At 36.5% G+C, this 25,971-nt stretch overlaps 1 protein-coding gene across 4 annotated transcripts; it reads right to left on the bottom strand.

Moving 5' to 3' along the window:
• Positions 1-472: 472 nt before the first annotated feature.
• Positions 473-25,971, bottom strand: LOC131799295 (Fanconi anemia group A protein). 4 transcript variants are annotated; one of them, XM_066164469.1, is made up of 52 exons: positions 25,790-25,971; positions 25,084-25,196; positions 24,274-24,361; positions 23,628-23,767; positions 23,272-23,397; positions 22,408-22,484; positions 22,064-22,164; positions 21,847-21,923; positions 21,476-21,573; positions 21,068-21,177; positions 20,334-20,422; positions 20,012-20,077; positions 19,801-19,876; positions 19,542-19,675; positions 19,036-19,146; positions 18,520-18,615; positions 18,323-18,400; positions 17,543-17,631; positions 17,008-17,068; positions 16,276-16,325; positions 16,025-16,101; positions 15,045-15,164; positions 14,712-14,845; positions 14,061-14,146; positions 13,383-13,479; positions 12,613-12,753; positions 12,119-12,192; positions 11,640-11,716; positions 11,037-11,074; positions 10,441-10,510; positions 10,121-10,191; positions 9,462-9,535; positions 8,795-8,923; positions 8,440-8,500; positions 7,640-7,750; positions 7,011-7,093; positions 6,581-6,686; positions 6,359-6,418; positions 6,121-6,161; positions 5,637-5,697; positions 5,130-5,230; positions 4,552-4,650; positions 4,406-4,463; positions 4,192-4,257; positions 3,663-3,698; positions 3,358-3,403; positions 2,673-2,712; positions 2,538-2,591; positions 2,166-2,202; positions 1,473-1,583; positions 1,004-1,096; positions 473-634 (listed from the first exon to the last, which is right to left on the bottom strand). In XM_066164469.1, exons 1-52 carry the CDS (start codon positions 25,887-25,889, stop codon positions 560-562), a joined length of 4,407 nt encoding a protein of 1,468 aa, XP_066020566.1. In that variant the 5' UTR covers positions 25,890-25,971; the 3' UTR covers positions 473-559. The 4 variants fall into 4 exon arrangements, with proteins under 4 accessions (XP_066020566.1, XP_058972994.2, XP_066020567.1 ...); XM_059117011.2 differs by having other exon boundaries at positions 23,305-23,397; XM_066164470.1 differs by having other exon boundaries at positions 24,274-24,343.

Raw genomic sequence — 25,971 nt, 5'->3', positions numbered from 1 at the left:
ACAGAACAGTACTGAATTAATGCCGTTTGCTTTTGTTTCGGTTTGTAGAGGTGTTTTCCTTTCAGGAAGAATTATCTTTATTGATATGTACTCCAACGCGATCGTGCAGAGGAAAAAAAACGTATAGAGCTTCCGATAAAATGTTGATTCCATTTTCAGTTGAAAGACGGGGTTTGATTAAGGGCACTATCGGAGATGGAACAGTCAGCCCTATTGCATGTCCGCTTTGTAGTGTTGAGGAATAGCGCTCGTCTGAGGGTGTTTGATCTATGGGCGACTAATATACTAGAATGTCATTTTGCAATGGTTAAAAAGAGCCTAGTGCATAAAAGTAATTTCTAGAACCTAATCATTCGAATGTAAGTTTACAATTCCGCACCTCTTTTGCTTCCTTTATTTGTTGTCCCTCACCACTTTTAACGAGTAATTCATCCATCAAACATTTTAAACTTTTTAAAAGTTTTTACTTTTTTATTCATATTTTTAATGACATAACCGCATACCATGCGCTATCCAGTTCATAATTTACAGAAATTTCTCCATTGTAGTATATTTCTTGCTATCTTCCTTGTCGTTTCACCAGCTGACTTTTCAAAAATTGTCGTAACTCTGCGGTACACGAAGAAATGACGTCCTACAGAAGCAAACGACGAGAAAAATTAGCCTTAATTTACATCAAGCAGCCCAAAACAATCAAAACTCCAAGAATATCAGAAACAACAGCACTAATAGGAAGGATACTCTTTAAATGTTTGCCATTATAACTAACCTCCTCACATCCAGGAAAAAGTTGATGATAAACCTAAAAAATTCTCACCTGGAGGCACGCGCTCAAAACCAAACCCGAAGGCAAAAGCCCATCCTCCCCCCCCTGAGTCTACCAAATTATGATATCATATGCATGTGTTTTGGATCCGAAGAGAGACACGGCAATCATTCATACATTCCTTACTTCTTTTAACGTACAAATTCTTTACTCATCTTTATTAATTAACAACTTAACCTTTGATAAGCTTCTCAACTGATCCACTGGAGAAGATAGCACACAGTCACGGACAAAGTTAGTAACTTGGCGGCAGAAATCCAAGTGAAGAGGCTGGACAAATAGACAAATGAAAGATATCCACGTTAACTAAAATGCCTTTTCGCGCATGAAATTCATAACAGCAAGCCTAGAGTACCGTATTTACCCGCGAAACGGCACGATTCTCATCAATAGGTTTTTCTTTCTTTTTGCATTGTTTATTCCAATTTCTTTGTTAAATAAACAAATGACCAAAGAAATAGAGAAACATCATCAAAGACTTCAGCGGTCTCCCCTAAGTCTTACAGGTGGCTACAGAAAGTTAACTCTAAGTGTATTTCGAACTAAAAGCAGGAACCAATACCCAATGGAATATTCAGATGACCTCTAAGTTGTAATTTCCTTCACATCAGTGACTGAGTCAAGAAAGAAAAGTGGCCTCACTCACCGAAAAGTCAGCAGCCATATTTACCACGCCGTTCAGGCACTCTTTCCGAAGAAAGACAAAAGAGTTGTACATACACAGGGTGACTGTCAAAAAACCGCTGATCTTTGTTGCCTGCACACATATGATAATAAAGTTGTTTAGCAATACTATGCATCCTTGAATAATATCATTTTTATTTTTTTTATTTTTACCACGCAGGTAAGTGGATCAGAATAATTCAAGGGTGACTAGTTTCCCTTGATAGGGACGTTGACAACAATTCCTACAACTCTGGTTAACCCATTCCATTTCACTCCAAGGAGTGATAAGTACAAAGTATACAGATTTATCTCAAAATTCCAATGCATTGTCAAGCAATCAAATCGTAAATAAGGAAATTGTTCGCTGGGTGATGTTGTTCGATAGGGGAACTTAATTCACAGGAATAGCATGCATAACTTACATTAACTAATTTAAGGTAACCAGGTAAAAGAATCAGTTATGAAAGTAAAGTGAGCAACAGGGCTTCACTGATTAGCGGGGGAAAAAGCCAATTTCGTCTAGGCTTCTCTTCAGTGAAAAAACGAAAATGTCAGGCTTGAGGAATTTCCACTGTTAGACGTGTAAAAAGGAGTTTGGGAATGCTGCGGCGCACATTCATTAGATAACATTGAAACGATAGAAGTATACAATAGTATAATACGTGCACAATACCTCCTGTAATGCCTCATCAGGAAAGTTTGCAAAAAAGCTGTAAAATAAAGCGATAAAATGAAGCAAAAGAGGTCTCCAAAAACTATGCAATTAAAAAGATTACCAATGTATTGAAAAAAGAGGAGAAGGACTTTGTCACGCCACAAGCAACCACAGTCTACGGACTTCACAATTTCACTCATTTCGCCCCATCATGTCGGCAATCATGCACTGTCGCGATTGACAATTTTCCATTTCGATATTATATGATTCCACACCAATCTAGACTCTTCTCACTCTTTCTATAATTCCAATTCATATAAAGTCTGTTATTATGTTTTCAAGATCATAAACAGAGCACACGATATTATGTTTAAACAACATAGCACAGACCTGAAAAATACAGCTGGGTATAGCCTGATCAGCTGTTCGTTGAGAACCAGCGATCTGTACAAACATTAAAAGGTATAAATGGTAAGCCAATTCATAGAAAAGGTTCACGATCTCTTGAGACAATGGGTAGCATACCTTAGAGAAAGGAGTACTTCTCTGAATTCGCCACTTTCATCTACGATAAAAGAAACAAAAAGGATACCGTTATGTGGGAAAACGTATTTTGGATAAAAATCCCTAATTGTTCACAACTGGAGTTAATTATGAACCTTTCTCGAAGTGATGATTCCCAATTTAAGCATCTGCGGAGAGAAATCTTATACGCACTGCTGGGATCAATTTTTGATCATTCCATTCAATTTCTACAGTGTATATGAACTCTTTCGCAGTCATAATTTCACTTTATCTCCTCCACACAGCAACATATGAGTCTGTAATGCCCTTCTTCCGTTGCTATTAGCTTCATAGGTTAGTTTCTAATCCTTTCATCCCTAAAAGTGAACAAAACCTCCTAACATAATCAACACATATCTAGCAAGAAGGTAATAGGAGGTAAGAAAAATGTTAACGAAAGGATTTTGTTTGATTTATCACCAAATTCTCAGATAAAAACTTATAAGACAACTATAGCAAATAGTGAGGAGAATTTATCTCTAAATCTTGGGAGTGAAAGGGTTATAACATCGCACCGAATGGTGAAGTCGCAGGTAACATTCCAGCAGAAATTCTGAATTCTTAAAGGGTCGGTACGATATTAAATCATTAAGTATTTAAGCTTATTAACCTTACTTTGGTCTCTAAATTGGTAATTCCGACTTACCGATTCTGAACACGAATAGCGTCTTTGGGAAAGAAGTGAATAGTTTCTACAATAAAATAAAAATCGCTGTTTAAAAAACTAGAAGAACTTGTGTACAGAATGTAGGCATTAGGAAATATGAAAGAAAGAATTCTGAGTTCCCACAAAAAATTGAGCCACAAGCTTTCAGGATTTTGTACGGTAGTCCTTGATTCTAGCCTCAATTGTACGAGGGGCACATAAGTCATGATCCAGCTGACAAATAGCTATTTACTATAACTGAGCGTAATTTGTTTTTTTAACACTTCTACATAATGGAAACTTACCCAAGCAGAGTCCCTCAGGGCTTCGTTCTTACAGATCTGTTAAAATTAGGCCATAAAAATTACATACATATCATTAAATTTACATTTACAATTTACATGTAAGAAAATAACCTCAACTGACTGCCCCACCACGCTATCCATGTTTTCTATACCAGATATTCCCAGTAAGCGTGTTTATTTCTTCTGAGTCGCTGTCGTACTTTATTACGTCCATTTTGAAATCAATGATGATCTTAATTATCTGATTGGCTCTAAGAAATGCGATTCATTAACCATCGCATCAATATTTGCTCTGGAACACTTTCTTTTAATCTCAGGCGTCTTCCAACTATATCGAAAGTTTTAAGACGTTGATCCTTTAAATAACCTTTGTAGGAAACTGTATCAATGTCATCGGGGATAGTCTCCGAACACAGACCTTAATGTCTAAGATCTAAATATGATGCATAAATTTCCGATTTAAAATTCTAGAAAAAAAACGGGGTGTTATGACAAAAAGAAAAAAAGAATCTATCAATTAACTACGAACCTCATCGCCATGAAGAATCATCCGTGAAAATTCTGTCATGATGCAGTCAAATAAACACACAGCGACCTACAAAATTTCGTGAAAGTAAAATAAACGTTATTCGGTAAATGTGTGTCACTTTAAGAAATGTCAGTAAGAACATTGTTTGGATGAATTTAAAGCATATCGTTAGAATGTTCTTGAAATTGTGAAATTAACCATTTAAAGCGCTCACCTTCCGCATAAACTCTGTAGGACGTTTACTTTCTTGAAGGAATATCTTCATCACTTGACTAAAACAAAAGATACAGAAACAGTCTGAAAAAGCCGTTTACAAGCTGCCGAGCATATTGGTTCAAACGTTAGACAAGATTGGGCTACCTGTTCAAAGTATAAAGATTAACAGCGATAAACGATGCCACCAAATTCACGTCCACATGATCCAGATCTTCCAAGGAAACAGGTTGGGAGGTTTCAACTCTGCGCAAGAATAATGAAACTGAACATAAGCACAAAAACCAACTTTGTTACACGGGAATCTCTGTTTTGATGGACTGGTTTGATTGAAAACATTTCAGTGCTTATACATCGATTGATGTAACAGCATACAGATCGCGTGTCACATATGAGCTAAGAATATGGCCAACAAGTTCTTTAAGGTGATTGATACAACATCACCCGAGGAATCAAATAGTCTGAAGTTCAAATTCCCTGAGGGAAGGAGGGCAGTGTGGCGTCAAACCGTTTTTTTCTCAGCCCCACACTCGTTATAAATGGTTAACATCTCTCTTTTTTCATCAGCCTGAGAATTATGTTTTATTCGCCTGGCAAAGTGATTTTGCTTATGCTTGAGTTCAGTTTCTAACACATTCCCTAAGGGCACTGAATTTAAACATCGTAATACCTTTCCATTGTTAGTAAGGGTTCACTCAAATAAACTCTCGATACTACGAACAAACCTGTTTTTCCAGTTTAAGAGTAACTCAGCCTGGTTTAGTGACCCATGTGTAGTAACATCAACTTGGGTTATGGCCAAAGGTCTGAGCTGTTTCCAGTAATACTTACAAGAAAAAAAAATACAGATTTAGCCGAGCCGATTTAAAAGCAGAGAATACAATCGCAACGACTTTATCACGAGACGATGCAATTTTTCGCACTAATGAACAAGTCAGGCCAATTTGATCGATTGAGCGAGTTTATTCTATTTTCTCACTAAGGAGAATCTACTATAATTAGAAATCAAAGCAAACCTGCAACTTTAAAAGATAATGAGGGGAAAAAATGGATATATCATGGATGTTAAATTCAGTTGACGTGAGGTTGGGACAACGGAGATTAAGCTTTCCGTAATCGGTCGAACGCAATGCGGGTAAATACTGAGTTTTCCTGGTTGTTTTGTTCTTAATTTGCTTCTCTCGACAAAGCCGAACTTGGAATTTTACAAACAGTGTTCTGTAGAAACTCACCAGAGCAGAAGCAAAGAACAAGGGACAAGCCGTCATAAACTTCGACAGAAGCTGAGGGTTTCTGTAGAAAAAAGTTAAGGCAAAGAAAATGCTGTACACATACTGATAATTCACTCTGTTGGGGCTTATCCCGATTTCGATGGCATAAACAAACTAAGAGTTTTTCCACCTCTCCTACATAAGAGTCTAGTCCATAACCGGTTACTGCACAGTTTTCTTTCCAGGTTCCTCTTCAGTACAGTTGACAGGTACCTATTTCTACTCGTGCGTGGAGAGGGGCGCAGAGAGAGTAAAGTGTGTCTCCATACAACACAACACAACTTTCCTGCGGCATCGACGGAACTTTCAATTAGAAGTCCACCCTCACTCCCCGCTCCCTTGATCACAAAGTCAACGAGTCTTTCAGATTTTACTTAGTAAGTGATGTCTACAGTTTTTTGTACTTCGGAATAAAATAAAACAAAATCAACAGTGTTTATCATACCGTGATTCATGGAATGGTCTTCTAGTGAAAGTAAGCCAAGCCTTGGACAAAAAAAGGCAAATTAATATATCACTCGACACTGCTTCGCGTTTTTATGATTACGAGGAAATTTAATTTTTTTTGCTGCTGTTGTTGCTTTGCTTTTTTTTTTTTGGGGGGGGGGGAGAACATTTTTTAGAGCTCTTACATACACCATCTACAAATCGATTCATAAAGGAAAACAGGCTCACACAGGTACCTTGAAAATGAAGAGTGTAACATCAAAGGGAAGACAGCAATTGTCACTTATGTAAGGTCTCTAAGAAAGTGGGGGAAGAAAAAAGTGAGAAAATCCGTTAGTCCACAGCAAATATAAAGCAAGTTTCACTTGAATCTATTTGCTAACAGAGCAGGCGTTTAACTAGGGAAACACGACCGCTCATTTATCAGTAGTATGCCATCACTGCAAGCTAACACTTACTAGATACGCGTTGATGAAGTTTATCACGTGTGTAATTGATTGAGTGTCAAGACTGGAATCCATCTGATCAGCGAACAGAAGAAACGGAGGAAGATGCATGGCAAGACTGAAATCAAACAAACGAAGAAGAGGTCATTTAATGTTATGCCATAGACTGCATTTGGATTGGGTGTCTCAAAACTTGGATATATGTTATAACAATGGTCGAACAAAACAAGGTAAGACACTCAGCGAAACTGAAATTGAGACCTAAACGTTATTGGTTTTATTTTCGTGACCTGACTGGTTTAAAAGGAAGCGCGCATTTTCTGGACCAAGCGCGGTGAAGCAAAACGAAAGCAATCGCAGATTATTTTAAATTTGGCGTTCCTTTCAAAAATTTCTCAGAACCAGTGAATATCTTAGTACAATAAAGTTGTGCGGTTCTTACTTCATACATGACACCACAACAGAACTATTCAGAAGCTCATTATTTTGCGCTCCTCCGTTCTGGTTCCTAGCACTTGATTGAATCTGTCAGAGAAATAACACATATTGCCCCTCTTTGTTAACCCAAAGGTCTTTTCGTAATCTTGGAAAATCACACCAAACCAAGAACCAGCAAAGATTTCAACCACATGCCGTTAATACAACATCTAAATAGGTTAAGAGAGACGCAACTTCTCAGAGAGGTCGTCATCGAATGAAAAAAGACGTTCAAAATTTATTACAGAAATAGTTTGCCAAGACAGATTAAAAAGAAAAACAAACAAAATACAAAAAGATAAACTTAGATTAACAAGGACTGAAAAGAACGAATATTTGGTGAAAGCAGAAGCCACAACGAAAGTTTCAAGTAAACTAACATTTAAATTAAGGGTGCAAGTTTCGAAAGAACAATTCTCTTTACGGTGGACCAATCACATTATCAACTCAGTTGATAAAGCAAAACTAATGTTGTCTCCTTCGATTTCAAAACTCTGTGAAAAGAGCTAAAAAATATTTTCATGCACCGTATGGAGGGTTTTAAGAGCAGCTTTCAAGGTCTTGGTTGTGATGTGAAACCTTATATACATTTACTTTTTCCAGTCTGGAGTTGAACTGTTCGAGCAGCCAAGATCCGCACCAATTCTTCCCTGACGGAGATGAAGTGTTGTCATTTGAGTGCTGGGAGAGCATTGGGACGAGTTCCTACAGGGAACGAACATGATAAATTTGTCTTAATCACACGTAGCGTGTAAATCCTTATAATTCTACATCCTTTCTTTGCTTTTTACATTAAATGATCGTTGTCCGATATGGCGGGTGAAATTAGTATTTCACGTAAGGAAAATTCTCCAGTGCGAGGGAAGAAATCTTCCAGATAGCATTCATATGGAGCCTTTAACACCCAGAAGTGATTAACATGTAACTTCTCCCTAAAATATCCATACATTACTCAGTAAACAGATGATGAGAAAACTCAAAATTAACAGTTAGAAGTTGCTATCTTGTTTCGGAGAATAAGAAACAATCGAATGAAGGAGAGTCAGCAATCTTTTTACAGTAAGCAAAGATTCCGATCGTATTTTTGCTTCTAAATTCAACCGTTTTCTCCACATAAATCATTTCATTTCTACCGCTGCGTAATAACAGTAATTGTTTGACCGATGATGTACTCATAAAATAAACTTGGACTGGGATCCCTACCCAAGAATATACAGCAAAAAATAATTTCGCTGGTCAGAAATCAAATCCAACCCATTCTTTGCAGAGTTGAGCGTGTGGAGAATTAGGCTACAGCACAGGACGCATATAGATTGAAACAGATATTGGGTCCCGCCTAGAATATTAAAGCTTGCCAGAGTATGATTTAGAAGAGAAAAGTAATGTTACACTACCTGTAACAAATGAATCATGTCTTTTCGACTAATCTCCACATCATTTTGTTGTTGTGTAAACCTAATAAGTTAAAAGAGATGTCACCATTATCATTCCAGCACCATCCGCCGTAAAACTGTAAGAATGATAAAATAAGTAATAGAGTGCACGAGTCACAATTGCATGTCTCAGGGGTCACCTAAATCAACGAGATGGAGCTGCGCTGCACTTTTCGAGTGAATTCAATTGGAAATAAGGTCATATACGACCCTTCTGCTTTCTGTGTTAACTCTTTAATTCACTACTGAAGGACAGATAAGACTTCTCTACTGGTTTTTCCCAGACTTCTAAATTAAAATAAAATCTGTGAATCACCTGTGTTCAAAGTCGAGAAGAGCATGAAAAATAACGGAACACGCTTTCCTTGCAGAGCCGTCACAGCCACCCTGTGGGGATCCCTGGGGCAGAAAGTGGTCCAGTACTCTGTACTGATGGTAAATGCGCCTATCAAATATGAGAAAGAGAGCCAAACAGAATGAAAATCATCTTAAGTTGAACTCAGTATTTAAGGTATATCACTAAAAGATAGCACGATCGATAAGCGAGTTTGGTGCCCTAGTTTCAGCTGAGTTCAAGAAAAAAAAGGTTAAAAAGAATTGACTCGTACGGGTCGTCCTTGAGGTCATTCCTCTCTCGATACAGCCCAGTGAATCAAAATAGACAAGACATAATGTGCTAATGAAGGAAAGTTGAACTGAAACATCATTTTCAGAAGTAAAAAATCATATCAAGAGAAGATCATCTTCGTCTTTGTGCGTGAACAAAGACAATTTTAAAATCACAGGGGCATTTGAAGGATCGCATATTTATGTATGGTAACGGATTATTAGTGAATGCAACAAGAATAGCAACAACTAGTTTTGCAAAACCTCACTACCTACTTATACAAGTAAGTAGCATCAAAAGAATATATCTATATTTATACTCTCTTGGTAGCTGTCATACAAGGATTACATCAAATTTCACTCTTAATTCAGATTACCTGTCACTTTCAGGAAGAAAATCATCTCTGGCCGAGATACTGAGTTCCAATATACACCACTCATAAAAACACAACTGAGGGGAAAAAAACATCGCAATATACAGCTCACTAAAATTAGGTTGCCAAATCCTGGTACAGTCCAGACATGCCAATAAAGATCGAAGTACTTTTTAATTCACATACGTCAAGTGTTACCAGTCAGTGACCATTACTACTGGAGGCTCCACTCTCTGTAGCATGAAGCAACTGAGAGTATTACTTATCTCCCTGGTTGGGATGCTAATCAAACGCAGGTTACCCCCCCCCCCCCCCCCCCCGCAGTAAGTAACCACTGGTGAAGTGGCTCGTAAGCTGTATGAACAACCTACAGACGATATATCAGTCCTTCCCAGGATGCATCACAATTTCCAAATGATTGTTATAAGAGTTCAGAACTCAATTGGACCTTTCGATAGAGACAATACAATTTCTGTCTCTAGCTACATTCACCCTTTGAAGACGAATAATATAATTAGTTTTATAATACACAGCTATGTTGTCCAGAATGTGTCCAAAATTGAGAAGTTTTGTTTTCGTTTGTTTGCTGTTTATAATAATTTCCATTTACACAATGAGGAAGTGTGTAAGACATGTTTATTTTGCTATATGTACATGGATACCTCTCCTCCTTTCTCCCGCAGTTCCTGAAACTTTTGTAGAGAGATCAAATTCTTCACAATAGATAAGAGGTCTGAATGAAAAAAGTACCATGGTCAAATTAAGAAAATTTCTTTAAAATAAAAACGCTGCAATCTCACTCAAAATACAGCTACCTACGGGCAGGTAGACTATTCATTCTCTAAATGGCAAAGAAAATTAAGTTTGTCACAGTAACTGTTAATAATTACAGCAATTTTAGTTATTTTGCTCTTACAAAGTACTGTTCTTTGTTTAAGGCAATAAGTGAGTTTTGTATTTCACAGTTGTAAAGTCAGCTCACCTGAATCAAGTGCTGGTTTAAAGAAAAGCCTTTGTCCGTGTACATTCAAGCGATGAAAAAGGTAGAACATCTGGTACAAACAGAAGGTCTAAAGTTACCAAAAGAGGCACAATTCTCCAAACATTTTGAGACTTAATTAATGGTAACTTTTTAGCATCAGTTAACAATCGTTGACGTCGAGGTCTTCATTGGGTTCTATAACGTTGCAAAATCAGGGGAAGGTTTCCTCGCAAATCTTAATAATTCCAGAGGCAACGTAAATACAGTAAGAAAGGTGATAAGGAGCTCTTCAATCGAGAGTTGTGACACAAAAACCAGAGTAATCACAACTAGTAACGAGCACAATAGAATTCGTTTTCATTAGAACTGGTATTACTGGAAACTCAATTTAAAGACATGTACACTGCTGCCTTAAGCGCGGCAAAAGAAGGCTGACCAGGTCGCAGTCTGATTGGTTAAACAAGCGGTGGCGAGAGTTTTCTAAACCAATTACTCGCAAAAGGAAGGCAAAACCAATAAATCTCAGTTCACTTTCGACCCTCAATTGAAAACGGAAGGGTCGAAGTTTTCAATAACTTGAGTAACAACTGTATTACCTTTTGTAGCATGACTGAAGACAGATAGCCAGTAGATTCTACGATAAAACAGTGAGTGATTAATGAAGACAAAGCTATCGCTGAGAACAGAAAATGAGCCTCCTAACTATGAAAATGAAGTAAGAATGAAAATTTTAGGAAAATACTTAAAACAAAGTTAACAGTGTCGCTCAATTTAACAAAATGTTATCAAGTTTTTTAGTTTTTTCTCTAATTTTTTAGGGGGAGAGGAGATGGGGAATCAGTCCTTTCACACTCAGAAGTACTGCGAATTTATATTTAGATCGAAGGAGCGAAAGGATTAAAGGGAACCTTTCCTGACTCGAAACCTTCGTACAAAGTTGCCCCTTCCCTGAATTAACAATCCCTGGAAATAAAAGGTGATTCATGCATCTTAGAAACATTTAGCCTAAATTTCGTGAATTTCTCGTATCGATAAACATCCTCGTCCGCATGCTATATTGTTGCTCTCTTTTGTTCTCTATTGCCCAATTTTTTAAAAAACTTACATTTGTACCAAAAACAACTTAGACAACTGCTGCTCTTTCCAAAACGATTGCGAGGAAATCCCTTGTAATCTCAATCAGAGAATGAACAACCTACCTCCGGTGTTGGCGTCTATTTCTGCCGTATTCGAGGCGAACACTTTTAAGGCATGCTGCACATAAGAGCATGAAAACCTATTCAATAAAATACAACATAATTTTTGAGATGGTACGTTTTTGTTTTTCCATCCGTCTTCAAAAAGAGTAGTTCATGATAAAAATCGTGTTTCTCCCGATATGAGATTTAAAACTGAGATTTCTTAAGTGCCCTGAAGCGCCAAGCGTCAGAGCCGTGGAAACGAGTGGTAAAACCGCGAGAGGTTTGGGACGGTTTTTCCCACTTACAGCTTAGCCTCTCACCGCTTTTAAAGCGTTCACGAGCCGGTAGCAACGCAGCTCCATGCTTCGAACCCTAATAGTGATTTCCACAGACAGAAGACCTTTTCGGGGATACTCTCCGATCAGACTGTACCATAGACAGTTTGTTACTTGGTATAACATGTTTAAACCAAAGCAAGAAGCTGATATTCACTGTACCTCAGATAAAAGTACATCCAGCGCCTTGAACAGATAGGAATATGCTCACAAAGCGAATTGAGAAAGGAACAAATCTAAAGAACAAAAGAAAAAAGATGAAAGGATGGTTTTTATGGAAGACATTTTTTGAAATTTTACAACAAAAACGAATCAAATTTACGTCACTCATAAAAAAAGTTAAAAATAACGAAACTTCATACTTGTTACACCTCAAATTTGGGGGCACTTCTACGTATAAAACACAAACTGCCATTCCAACTTTTATTTATTAGTCACTTTTATTTTCCTTCCAACCCCTAGGGTGCCTTTTAAACGGATGTTCGATTCTACTTTTTTTTACACAGTGGAAATGGAAAGGAATCAATAACAGTTTTGATACAAAACTGCACACAACGTATTTCAAGTAAGAAAGAGATTTTCCGTAATAAAGTAGCCAATACTAATGACAAAGAGTTTTAAGGCTGTAGCAGAAAGAGCGATATACATTTTCTTACCGTTGTGATCTCGGAGGCGTTCCTTCCTGAATGATGTGTAACTCCTTGGAGAAGAACTGGAAGTAGAGTCTTTTGATTTGCACACAAATAACACAGAAACACAGCCAAACCACGCGTTTCTTCATTCGTTACTGACGAACCCTGAGATGGAACATCATGCAAATCACGGAAATAACGTTTTTATCAAAGAAGGTCATACATGTCCAGGAAGACAATAAAGTTATTGGAGCGCATATCGAATGAATGACGTAAAACTAAAACCAACTTATTCAAAACTGACGATCAAAGAAAAGAAAAAGAGAAATTTCCGCGAAAGTCAAGGGAAGTCAAAGCAAAAACAAGGCAAAAGTGTGAAGCGCGGGAAAACGCGGGTGACCAAGACGCGATCAGTTCTATTATGCATTTAATTGGTAGAGAATAGACCAATCACAGAGAGAAGTCAAGCAAAGACTAAGTAATTTCAAACCAGTAAAGTCGCCAATATTTAAATTTAGGTAACATTTGCGTCGTTCACTGCCATATGCAACTTGTATGTCTTAGTTCTAATGCAAAAAAGAAACAAGAATTAAATTTCGTTGCAGTTTTGTTTAATTTTGATGGTCAACACTTTCTGTTCAAATGAAAGGTTTTTTCTGCATCATACCTAAACAAAAACAGGCAATTACGAACAGACGTCGAACCTTCAAAAGCGCCACCGCTTAGCTACTCTTCATGATTGGGATTTACAGAATTATTTACAGTGTAATAACTAGCAGTATATATTGACCAACCTCGTAGCAACATTTCCTCCATAACTGACTATATAAGTTTTTGTGAAGCGGTGTTATTGATGAAAACATTGCTACAAATTGAGAAGCCCAATAATGCCTGTTTATACAAAAGATACAACGTGTCATTTACTTTCAAGGGTACGACGAGAACATCAGATCACAAAAGAGTATCGCGTGTTATTAGAGAAGCATTATATCACACACCGGTCTCACTATATGGTTCACAGTCCTCAATTAATTCTCTTAAATCTACGCTTTAATCTGCGAGTGATTTATGTTCCACGAAATGGGGAAACGGGGAAGGTTTTGAATTAGAGTCACAGGGATAAGAAGTAATCCGTATATGGTGCTTTTCAAATGAACGTTATGGAACAAACATTACAGTAATTACCACAGCCAACACCAACAAATGACAAGATTATATAAAAAAAAAACAAACAAAACAGACAGACAATAATGAAAGCTTAAAGAAAACACCTCGAGCATGGGAAAACGCCGATTATTAAGGTGTTGCATCTGATTGACCGAGAAGTCGGCGCGAGTCTTCAAGTCTGGACCAATCACAGAGCACGGGAAAGAAAAATAAATGCTATCGCGGATAGGTGTAAACGCTCAATCGAAAAGTTCTGTGATACAGAGCTTCGCTCGCCCAGTTTCAAAGGGTATTCTGAGGTTTACCTCTTTAAAAGATCCAACGATTCCGATGCGTGACTGTTTACAGCATCGCATGTTTGACAAAATGCATCCAGCAAAGTATTAACAACCTTTAAAGCAAAACATAGACATAAAAAAAAACTTGTAAAATTTAAAAAACGATCTCTGGCTAAAACTTTTAAAAAATACGAGCTTTCGGCTGTTTGCGCTACAGAAAAAGAGAAAGACAAACAGCCGAAAGCTCGTATTTTTTAAAAGTTTTAGCCAGAGATCGTTTTTTAAATTTTACAAGATGTCTTATCCTGGCTGCGGCCCCTCTATCTTTTCACATAAAAAAAAACAACTCTTTGGCCCATGCACTGGTGGAAATTATGTTTTCCATGCACGCTGACTGAATCACTTATTTCACATGCTTAATCCTTTCTTTCCAAAGATTTCATAGGTAGTTCTGTTCTCCTTTTTGTCCGGCATACAATCCTTACAATGTTAGTTTAGAGAATTTGGTATTAGGTAGATACAAATAATCCCCTCATTTATATCTTTATTTATTGAAAGTACTTATATACTTGATATTGTAAAGAGAAATTCTGTCTTGGTCACTCATGGTAGTTACAGGGTTAAATAAGCGTTTACATTATTTATAACATCATTGTATTGCAATAACAATTTACCAACCGGGTCAGTGCAAGTTGCTTCTATTTCGCTGACATCTAGTTCTACAAGCTGATTGGGTGACTGAGTTTCTTTGTTCATCTTTATCACTGAGTGTATAGTTCCAGAGATAATTGACAACTGAGACGAAATTCTCCCTGCAAAAACAAACAAAGTGCGAATAGTGCCATAAGACCACTGGATTGAATAAAATAGCTTTCAAAAGTCAAGAACAAGAAATCTTTAAAGGTGAATACTTCAAAACATGAACCTCATCATATGATATGTAAGTTTTGATATATATAGCTCCCACAAAATCGCGATATAAACGTGTACATTATGCTACAGTGGAATCACCTGAGTGTCTGGAAACATCGGTTCCTTTCAATGACTCAGTGACGAGCTTGGTAAATTTCTCTACAGATTTTGCAAGTTTTTCCATGCCACTCAAAGTCCCTTCGTCTTCTGAAGAACTCACTAAAAAAAACATACACACACAAACAAAATCAGAAAAGTACAAAAATCACCAAAAGGTTGCAAAAGTTATTGGGTGTTGGCCACTCACATGGCCTTGTTAAAGTTGATTCGAGAGAGTTGCGAGCGATGCAACTGACAACTACATACGAGACAAACCAAAAGGAAAACTGATACTAAGTAAAAAAAGATGTTGGAGACTAGGGACAGACTAGCTTGAACACCACGCGTGCAAACGGAAGGAACCAGGAGTCTGTTCAGGAACTTTATTTCACTCCCTGAGACTCTGTCTCACTTCTACTGCTTCAGCTCTTAGTACACGCTCTTAAATGATTTATTGGTAGGCATGTTTGGGCTTACAGAACAACTGACCTTGGCAGAGTTAACATGAAGTAAGGATGAATAAGTCTAGAAAGATCTAACGGAGAATGACATAGTTGAAACATTTCGACCTGGAACTATAATTCCCACCCTAATCACTGCTTGAAAATAATTATATCTGAACAACAAAGAGGTAAGAGAACAGTGGTACCCGGCTCACTTTCGGCCCATCCCTTTTCAGGCGACACCTCGATTCAAGGGAGACAAACATTGGTTCTGCCTTAAAAAAAAAAATTATCTCACCATTTCTCTATCCATTACACAGATTAACATGGATTACTAATGCAGATGATAATATCGTTATGGCGAAGATACAGAAATCGTGAGGTTGTTCTATTGAATCGTTGAAACTGTTTGAAGACAAATGTGAGACTTTCGAGACAATTAACAGCACTTTTGCTTACAAATTAACTCCTCCAACCACCCCCCTCCCTTAGAGAACACTTGTTGTAAGCAGAACAATGTATTAATGAGCCTCAAACCTTCAATCTGTTCAATGGTGATCTTCTCACAGGCCGACTGATATGCACTCAGCATACTCTTTGGAATTTTACCGGCTCTAATTAGAAAAAGAGCGCAAGTAATTACTACATGTTTGTACACTCATAGTTGTAGGCATCTGCCTAAAGATTACTGAAATGAAACAAACGATCTCAATAACAATAACTGCGAGAACAGAAAAAAAGAAGAAAAGAAACATTTCTGCTTTGGAGGTGTTAATAGGAATGCTTACGTGCTTAATACATCGATGAACTGAGCTCTTCCATCAGGCTCCTCGGGAACCTAAGAGTTACCAAAAAAAAAAAGGTTAGCTGCTGCTAATCTGTACAATGAACCTTTCGTCCATAGAATGGGGATGTAAGCTTTTGCCATCCGAGTTCAACAAAACGCCCTACGTCTCGTCGCAGAGACCAATATTTTTGTCTCTTATCTAGCAACCCTTAGAAATGGATTCAACATATCTCTCACAGAGACTTTTCCAGCTCGTGGTTGTTTTGTACATTTTATAATGGCCACACTGGTTTCCTTGAAAGGTGAGTACTATCTGAAATTGGCTTACAGAAAGTTTTGCAAAGCTTTTGTCATGAGTAAGAAAAAAACTAATTCTGATGATGACTTCAACTCAGTTTGTCGAGACAACTATCACTGTCAACGATAACAGTCCCTATCAGGCCTGACCAAGCCCAAACAATTACAATTCATTCTCGGCTGTCATTCCTGGTTCAAACGATAACTAAATCGCAAAAGTTGTACAATCGCCTGCTGATGGCACATTTACTGCCTGAAAAAGTGCTGCTTTGGGCACAATGTTAAAAACTAATAGGGACTAACAGCTAGACGATGGCTTTCATTTGAATTTCAGACATCAACTAAGCAGCTCTAATGCTTTGAAGCTGCATGACCTAGTCACGTTTGTCTCTCTATTTTCCTTACCATTTGCAAATAAATTTAATACTTTACAAACCTTTCTTGGAGTTAGCAATGCCGGCAAAAATCTTCCAATGAAATAAGGTTTCCTAAAAATGCTGAGTAGACAAAAACAATTTCTCCTGATAGTTAGGAAGTTACCATAGTTTGTGATTTAATGCAGTACGCACATGCATTACCTCCTTGAGAATGCTCTCTTAAATTTAATTTTTTTGGACTTTCCTGGTTTGCACTCCTAAAAAAATTTGATATGAGTTTTTCAAGATCGTCAATGCCTCTTTTGCGATTTTCCATCAATCGAAACTACTATTTTGCATGAAGGAGGTAAGTGTCTAAAGAAACTGTGGCGCTGCGTCGGTGGGAGAGTTTAACAAGGTAATTTGGTATCATCAACCGAGTTGATAACGTAAACTGGCCACAGTTAAGAGTTTCCAAGTTGACGTTTCGAGCGTTAGCCCTTCGTCAGAGCGAATATTTTGCAGTCTCCTTTAAATTCTAATTAGTTTCACGAGCCGTAAACAAAGGTCACACACAATGTTGAGAAGCTTTTTCAGACAGAATCAAAACGTTACCTTGCCTCCATAACAGTGCTCGGGACTTTCCCAGACTTCTCAAATGATTCGATAACTTTTTCAACATCTGAGGAGGCTTGTTCAAGTTGCTGTAGAAAGACGTATAATGTTTTAATCTTTTAAAAACTACCTTACCCTCTGTAAGGGCCTATTTACACGGTACGACTTTGTCGCATGCGACAAGCTTACGACAGGCTTACGACACGAATTGTTTCGTGTAAATCAAACCTACAACTCGCTTACAACTCTTAAGTCATGTCGTAGGCCTGTCGTAAGCTTGTCGCATGCGACAAAGTCGTGCCGTGTAAATAGGCCTTAAAGTCATTACAATTAAAATCTTCCACTCTCCCAAACTGGTTAATAATCCCAACAGCTCCGCACTTAAGTTTTATTTCCCTTTTTTGCGGCCTTTTTATGTAGTTTAATTTGCAGCCACTATAGATGTTGGTCTCGTCACGTGACTCAGGTAGAGTCGGACTCCGTAATTCGACTAAACAACGGCTTTAGTCAAAGACGATGTCGTTAGTCAGTGACTCAGGCTCACGCGGAAGTTGAAGAGATTTCAAACGCTCCCAACCGGAGTCAAAAAAGCAGAGTAATGGCCACGTTCCAATAGATACTTTACATACTTTAACACTACGCTATAAGAGATGGGTGGTTGCCTTACTACTGAATAAGATTCTTGTAAAAAAATCCTACATACTGCAAGCAGTGTTAAATGCACAAGAAGATTGTCATTATTATTATAACTATTATCATTGTCGTTATTATCATTTCAACCTTGGTATGTTCACTTTTCGCATCTGTTCCTGATGTTTCTTTACTATTCCCGTATATTCCCATCAGTTCTACCGGCTCCTGTCAAAAGAAACCAGTTTACAATAACCTGAAAAGATATACCAGAGAACCTGACGTTTCAATTACCTTTATATTCTTTGCAAACATGTTTCAAAATTGTCATTGCCTATAATCTGTACCTTTAAGTCCATGAGTCTGGTCTTGGCCAAAGACACATAATCAGTGACAAGTTCACGCAGCTTGGCCGGTACTTGAGGAGCTTTGATGACGTGAACCTGAAATTATCAATATGCGAGATGAACAAATTATAATTCAAAAGGAGTCTTGGAGAGTTTCTTTGTCTCAGAAATGGTGCAACCGCCAAAATCAAATGGACAATGCGCTCATAAAAATACAACAACTGCTCAGAACTCCTCTTAGAAAAAACGAACTAGGAAACCCGAAGGCTGCCGCTCAAGGACTGAGTAATTCTTTGTTACTTTTAAAAATAAGACAGCAATGATTGCAACCAATTTACTAAACTGATTAATGAACTTTCTACGAATGGCTAGCTCCAAATAGCCAGCTCCAAGGCTAGAATGATAGTTGTAGTACTCAACCTACCTGTACATGTACGAATGCCAACCTTTCCCTTTTCCAGTAGTTTGCATTAAATGCTCTACCAAATAAATATCACTCACGTTCCTGATTATTACCTTTAAATATTCTGGGGACTCATATGGTACAAGATCAGACAAGAACTTCACAAATAGCTGCACAGTTTTTCTGTTGTTTAATTTTGGGTTTCCTTGATCTCCAAATGTACTCTACAATCATGGGAAAAAAAAATTAGCCAGAAATATTTTAAAAAAACTTAGTACTTGTGCCATACAAAGAACCTCATTTGGCAAAAAACAGACTATGTAAATAATATCCTGTTAAAGCCATAGGATAACTCTATGGAATAATGATTTAGAGCTTGATAACTGTCACAAAAAATGAGCTTAACATACCCTCCACTGCATAAGACATATTTTACTATTAAATGTCTTCCCATACTCATGATAATTATGTAATTTAGTGTTATCAACTCAGTTGATAATACCAAATTACCCTGTTATACTCTCCCACTGATACAGCACCACAGTTTCTTTAGAAACTTACCTCCTACATTTATGATAATTATGATGAAATAGCTGCATTACACATATTTAACACTCACTTGAAACCAAGAGACATAAGGCTGACAGACATGGCCTCCTTGCTGTGTAACCTGCCTAATCACCAGGAACGCAATGCTCAGTGTAGAGCCGTTGTTGTTATTCAGTGCATCATTCACCAAATCACAGACATAACCTGGAGGAACAGTTCAAAAGCAATTATTAATAAGAGGTACCACTGTTGGTCATTATGTTGTAGCAATTATTGGATCTGTTGTAGCAATTATTGGATTTGAATAAATGAATCAAACATCATTACACCTTCCAGCATGCCTGCAGCCTCCTTCACAAGGACCACAAACACCGACAAAAATGCAAGGATTCCTTCCACATTAACCTTAAATGGATGGCAAAGAAAAATTAATTTTATAATGTTGATATGGAGTGCATTGAAAAATATTTGTTAATTGGCAAAAACACATCTTTGCTAAGTAATGCTGACTCAATTTTGACAGTTAAGTCACTCACATACCTTTTCCTTAAAGAAAGTATTCTTTAGTGACTCCATCACAGACATTGGATCAATGACTAAAAGAAACTAATGGCAACAGCAAACATTTATGTAATGGATGACTATAAAAAACAAATGCTAACATCTATTAGTCTCTTGATGCAATGTTTCTCTGAGTCAAGTATTTTCTTGCCTTTTTGGTTTGTCAAAACCTTTGCTAGCCCTCATTTTCAAGGCTTTTCACTCTCATTTCATTTTTACAAAGTTTAAGAAAACATGATGATGCAAATTAGTAAAGGGGCTATTTGTGCAGTTGTCAGGTGAAATAAAGTTAAAGGCTTACTTGTTCAAACACTCTTCTTGTTGCTTCACCCAATGACGAGAACTTCAATTCTTTTTGGTTACAAAAGGCTAAATGTAGCACTGACTTTTCTACAAGAATGACCATCAATAATGTATCATATTAGATTAACCACCTTACAAAAAATATAAAATACATGTACTAGGTTTGTCTCCTGTTGAGGATCATTTTTTCCTTCCGCAAATCCTGGTGTCAAGACTAACATTCATATTCAGTTTCTATGTCCAAAGACAATTGAGTATCCTAAGACCTTCAAAAAGACCTAACAACCATTTCTAAGTTATGTCAATATAACTTTATCATGAATTATCCAATGATAGGCTGGTGGCAATGAACAAGAAACAAATTGCCAATATTGAAATGAAAGACCAAACATTAGCCATAAGATCATGACAAATTGTCAGTTTTGATAGTGCCTCCCCCCCCCTAATCTCTGTGGGTCATCTGAAATGACTTGGGGATAACAATGGCAAACTCTCACTCTGCCTATAGGGTGTTCAGTGATTATCATGCATGTCTAAATGTTGTCTTACTGTTGTGTACCATAATAAGACTACTCCATGCAATTAAAATACCTTGTGCCATGCCACAAACTTGGAATCTGCATAATTTTGGTTAAAATAGTTTCATGTATGCCTTTCATGTTCATTTGTTTACATTGCTTGTTTATTCAGTCCTCAACATGGTAAAAAGTTGTTCTACTTTGCAACACTTACCAACATCTATTTGCATTGAAAAAAACCTAGTGAGCTGTCTTGCAAAAAACTTTTTTGTTGTAGTGCAAGGGACATCATTCAGCTTTCTAATAATCTCAAGGACACAAAACCTGAAAAACAGAAATCATTGGGAGATTATTAAAACCCCCATCTTGATCTTTTCTCACTAATCTTGTCTTGTTTTCTGGAACTTGGGCTAATACACTACACTTTGCTAGTAAAGAAGTCAAGGAATGACCACATCACTGTTTCAGATCTATTTTGAACAATTTAGTGCATTTCATGTAGATGTGCTGTGAGAATGAAATAAGATATCAATGGCTGTAATAAATTAGCATGAAAAGTGTGCAAAAATACATGATATACAATGTAACTATAGACTTTACACTAACAATTGTTTACATGCACCTGTCTGAGCTATTCTGTTCTAAAGAACTGTTTTCAACTTTCTTGCAGACTGAATAATCAGTCCTATCCACAACAATGTCCAAAATTTCTTGTGAAACCTGTGAAATAAAAACATAAGTGAAAGCATAATTTATTGAAACTTGTAGTCATTCTCAGGTAAGTGTTACATCAGTACAAAAGATGCAGTGAGAAGGTTAAAAAATTTATCTCATAAACAATTTTATTAATAACTCTATTTGGGGTTTTCTACTTCAACAAATTTCAAAATTTATAACCACTTCTATTTACTTATAGTCTGCCAGACTAAACTGAGAGCATCTAGGAACAGACTTGTTAATAGTGACACTAGGACTAAAATCACTAAATATTACCTTTTCAAATGAGCTGTTGGATCCTTCTTTCATTTTGCTTTCAGGAAAGGAAAATGTAAGCAATCGCCCTAAAAGATCTAGTGAGGCAAAGAAAAATGGCAGTTGAGGGAAAGAAGCAGGTTTCATCCATTTTGAACACTAATTAAAAGGTATGAACCATTTAAAATCATGCTTTTAACTTCAAGACTAGTGTTTATTTTTAAAAGGTTGAGTGTACCTGATAAAATATTTTCTTGCTTTTCCATGTCCATTATGTTTAAACAAAGTGCTATAAGTCCATCAGCGACTGCATCAACTGTCTCACTGTACTGCAAACAACTAGTAACAATAATGGAGAGGAACATTTACTGAAGGGTAGTTTTCATGAGTCATAAAGTTTTGCTGAACTTTCAAAAAATATTGTCTCAATTATTTAATGTAGCTGAATACTTAATATGCATTTTTCTTGATTGTAAAAGAATTGCAAGCAAATTAAGCTGATACATGTATTGCACACATGTCACTAACTATGCTATAAAAGCTAGACACTTGCTTTTTTCATGAACAATATTCACTCCTTACCAAGCTAAATATGTGTTAAAGGAAACTATGAAGTTTTTATGAAGCATCCAGACAACTTCCAATGGAATAGTGGGACCCTGAAATAGAAAGAACTTAGGCATGAAGTAATAGTTTATCATGTTCAAAACAAAGCAGCCAGTCTTACCAGCATTCTAAGCCAGACTTACTTTGAATTACTCATTTTAATACTTCAATAATGAACTAAGTAAGTTAATATTCATACATAGCTAAATATAAGTCCTCTCTTTTTTGGGACCCTGATAGTTCAAACCCTCTTTCAAAATGATAGGGGCAAAATGTTAGAATCTAAAAAAACTGATTAATCAACTAAAGTTCATCCATCCAATAACAGTTACAACTGTCATCTTTAACATTAATGATCATTTTTTTCACTTCGGAACAGTTATACTGTTGGTTATACTGTTTAATTTTCGTACTACATCAAGTTATCAAAACCAAAATACTTTTGAAAGTGTAACAAATTCAGTATTTTATATCTTATAAGACATTTTGGTGTGTAGTATCACTGAATATTTGTTACAAGTTGTGCTGTATTTTGACCAGCCAGTAGGATGAGGAAAAATAGAAACAAGTAAAAATTATCAAGCTACAGCTGACAAAAATGTCTAATAAGTTATCCATTATCCAACTGTTTTTTTTTTCTACCAAGTGTTTCTGGTCATTTCTCGGAAGACAAGAAAGCAAAGTGGATAGAGTAATAAACCGTGCATAGCCGACTAGTCAAACAGGTTTTATTTTACAGCACAAAAAAAAAACCAGCTATACAATATCACAGGATATTTGTACTCTATTCATCCATCATTTGTACTCTTCTTTGTGCAGTTGGATAATAAAATCACATACCAAATAGTAAATACAGTCAGTTAAGTTATACACCTTGGTGGTCAAATGTTTTGTGAAGTACACTCTGTTAAAACACTGTTCAGACAACATGTTCTTTATCAACTCCAAAACAGCCATTACAGATTCCTGAAATGGTAAGAAATTGTGATACAGTTTATCAAAATAAAACTTACAACAATTAATCTAGGAATATTAAGGGTTTTTGTGACAAGTGATCATTTTTCTTCCCATTACTAGCTTCAACTAGTATGTTCTATTTAATAATTAGTTTATAGACATAAGATTTTTATCACATGATAACAGAAGATATTCCAAGGTTAGAATTACCATCTTACAAATGAATATATCTTAATTACCAGTTGTTCCTTTGATAAAAGTTGTTCAGAGGAGCTGCAAACAGCAATAAGTCTTCCACTCAGCCTTTCTGCAGCCAATAATTCTAAAGGACAAGCTGCCTTAGAAGCCTGACATTTTAGCAGATCAAAGCAACTTTTTACTGAAAAACAAGTATAAAAAAAAGCAAGCACAAAAACTATTAATATTAATTGACCATGGTTCTTAAGGTTCTCTTCTACCGTCTGGCAAATAAAGAAATATTTCTTTAAATAGTTCACTGCAACTCAGCTTCCCCCCAAAAGTTCTTCTTTATTTTAAGCCTGACAAGTTAGAGAAATTTAAAAAACTGGTATGTAAATAAAGCAAGATGACAGTCTTGACTAGAAACTTGATCCTTGATCCTTAACCATTTCCAGAAAGGAGAATCAAGAATTGAGTATCAAGATGCTCACAGAGCTCTGCAAGGATCTTGATTAGCAATTTCCAGAAAGCCACACTACACCATTATACTAAATTCACATTGATTTGATTATCATCCAGCATGTACTTCTAAAATCAGCAAGATCAGCTGTGTTGAGAGATTCCTGGCTATCTATAGTTTGTTTTTTCCTTCACCATATCATTCAATATTTTAATTTCTAAGTAACACAATTACAATTAACTCACCACTAAGAGAAGAGCACAATTCGAACTTTGGATTTTTATGGTGTGGATCACATTCATCATGATCTTCACTCTGTAAGATACAACCGGACTAAAGGGAATGTTTAATGCAGCCATAAAAAGTTATTTTCAAAGAAGCTTTTCAGAATCTTAACAGATCAATGAGACCATTAGAAATATAAATAATTCATCATTCATCTCAATTCCCACAATTTCCTTCCTATGAAGTGGAACTTACTTACCAAATAAAGAAAAACAGAATTCTACATTTTCAAGAGCTTCAGTCTCTCACTTTTCCTCCTAAATTGACCCATGATTTTCTTTCAAAATTGAATATTTATATCTGCTACTTTCTTTTCAACATCACAAACACCAACCACATAAAATCTTTAACCTGGATATGTCTTATTCAGGACCACATTGTGCATATGCACCCTACCAGATAAAAAAAATTTGGCTTTTAATTGCCTTGTTCCAGTCTCTTAACACAAACTGATAGAACTAAAAGGAAACACACAAAACCAAAATTTTGTTTCAAGCATTAGCCCTTGATGAAGGGCTAGCACTCAAAACATCAGCTTTAAAACTCTTTACTGTGGCCAATTTATGTTATCAACTCAGTTGATAATACTTAATTACCCTGTTATACTCTACCACCAATACAGCACCACACCTTCTTTAGAAAAATACCCCCTTTGTTCATTAATCTTTTTTTTTTTTTTAATTTGGTTGAGTTAAAATTTAATTGATTTCCTCTTGTGTTGCAAACAATGTCTCAATCCAATTCAAAATGAACAGGAAACCATCGCTGACCTCTCTCAATATGCCCTCGAAACTGAAATTATCATTCACCATTTGTAGAACAGCCTTCTTTAGTTCATCCACAGATCCATCAGTGCTTGCAGATTCTTTGATCTGAGTGCTTTCTACGAAAAAAGAACATCTATTCAAAAATAACTTATGGATATTTCATTAAATCATCAATTTACAAAGAGGTGTCTTTTCACTGAAAAAAGAAATAATCAAAATATGCAGACAGTTTGTTTTTATAGTTATCCTTTGCTTGGCTGAAAAAGGTGCACTCTGACTGTAATTTGCTTCGGGCGGATAACCTTATTATATCCGCCACTAGACTATTACAGCAAGTCCCAAGTGCTCGAAAATCAACACTTCCAAAAAATGATTATCGGTTGAAAGTCTTCCATATTATTTTTGTTAAATTTGACGGCAAAGATTTGGTGAATCTCCACATTTCACTCCCCTGGCTAAGATTGCTTGCACTCCAATGCACACTGCAGCTCTTTAGCTTCCAACGCTCACAATAAGTTGCTCAAAATAGAAGTTAACCCTATGACCTGAACAACAATATGAAAAGTTTCCTGATTGAGATTTCACAATGTTGTAATTTTAAATTTCACAGCTATACTTCTTTAATCCTATAAATTCTTTTGTTCGAGTGCTTAGCCTCCTAAAACAGTGGTGTGTAATTTCGATTATAAAAGTCTTGACATGTACACACCTAACAATCGCTTGAATTTGTGCTGAGCATTCTCCCCAATATTACCGTCTGCATAACTTTCTCTGGAACGTTTAGTTCTGCAATACGACTCAAGTTCCATACTTCATCAAAGCAAAACCTCAACAATACATTATTTTCAGCTGGAAAACACAAAAGAAAGTTTTTCACATTCCAATTGTGCG

Source organism: Pocillopora verrucosa, chromosome 3 (assembly GCF_036669915.1).
Source record: "Pocillopora verrucosa isolate sample1 chromosome 3, ASM3666991v2, whole genome shotgun sequence".
Lineage (NCBI taxonomy): Eukaryota > Metazoa > Cnidaria > Anthozoa > Scleractinia > Pocilloporidae > Pocillopora > Pocillopora verrucosa.
Note: the sequence above shows the minus strand (reverse complement) of the source record. Positions and strands in the feature narration are given on the sequence as shown.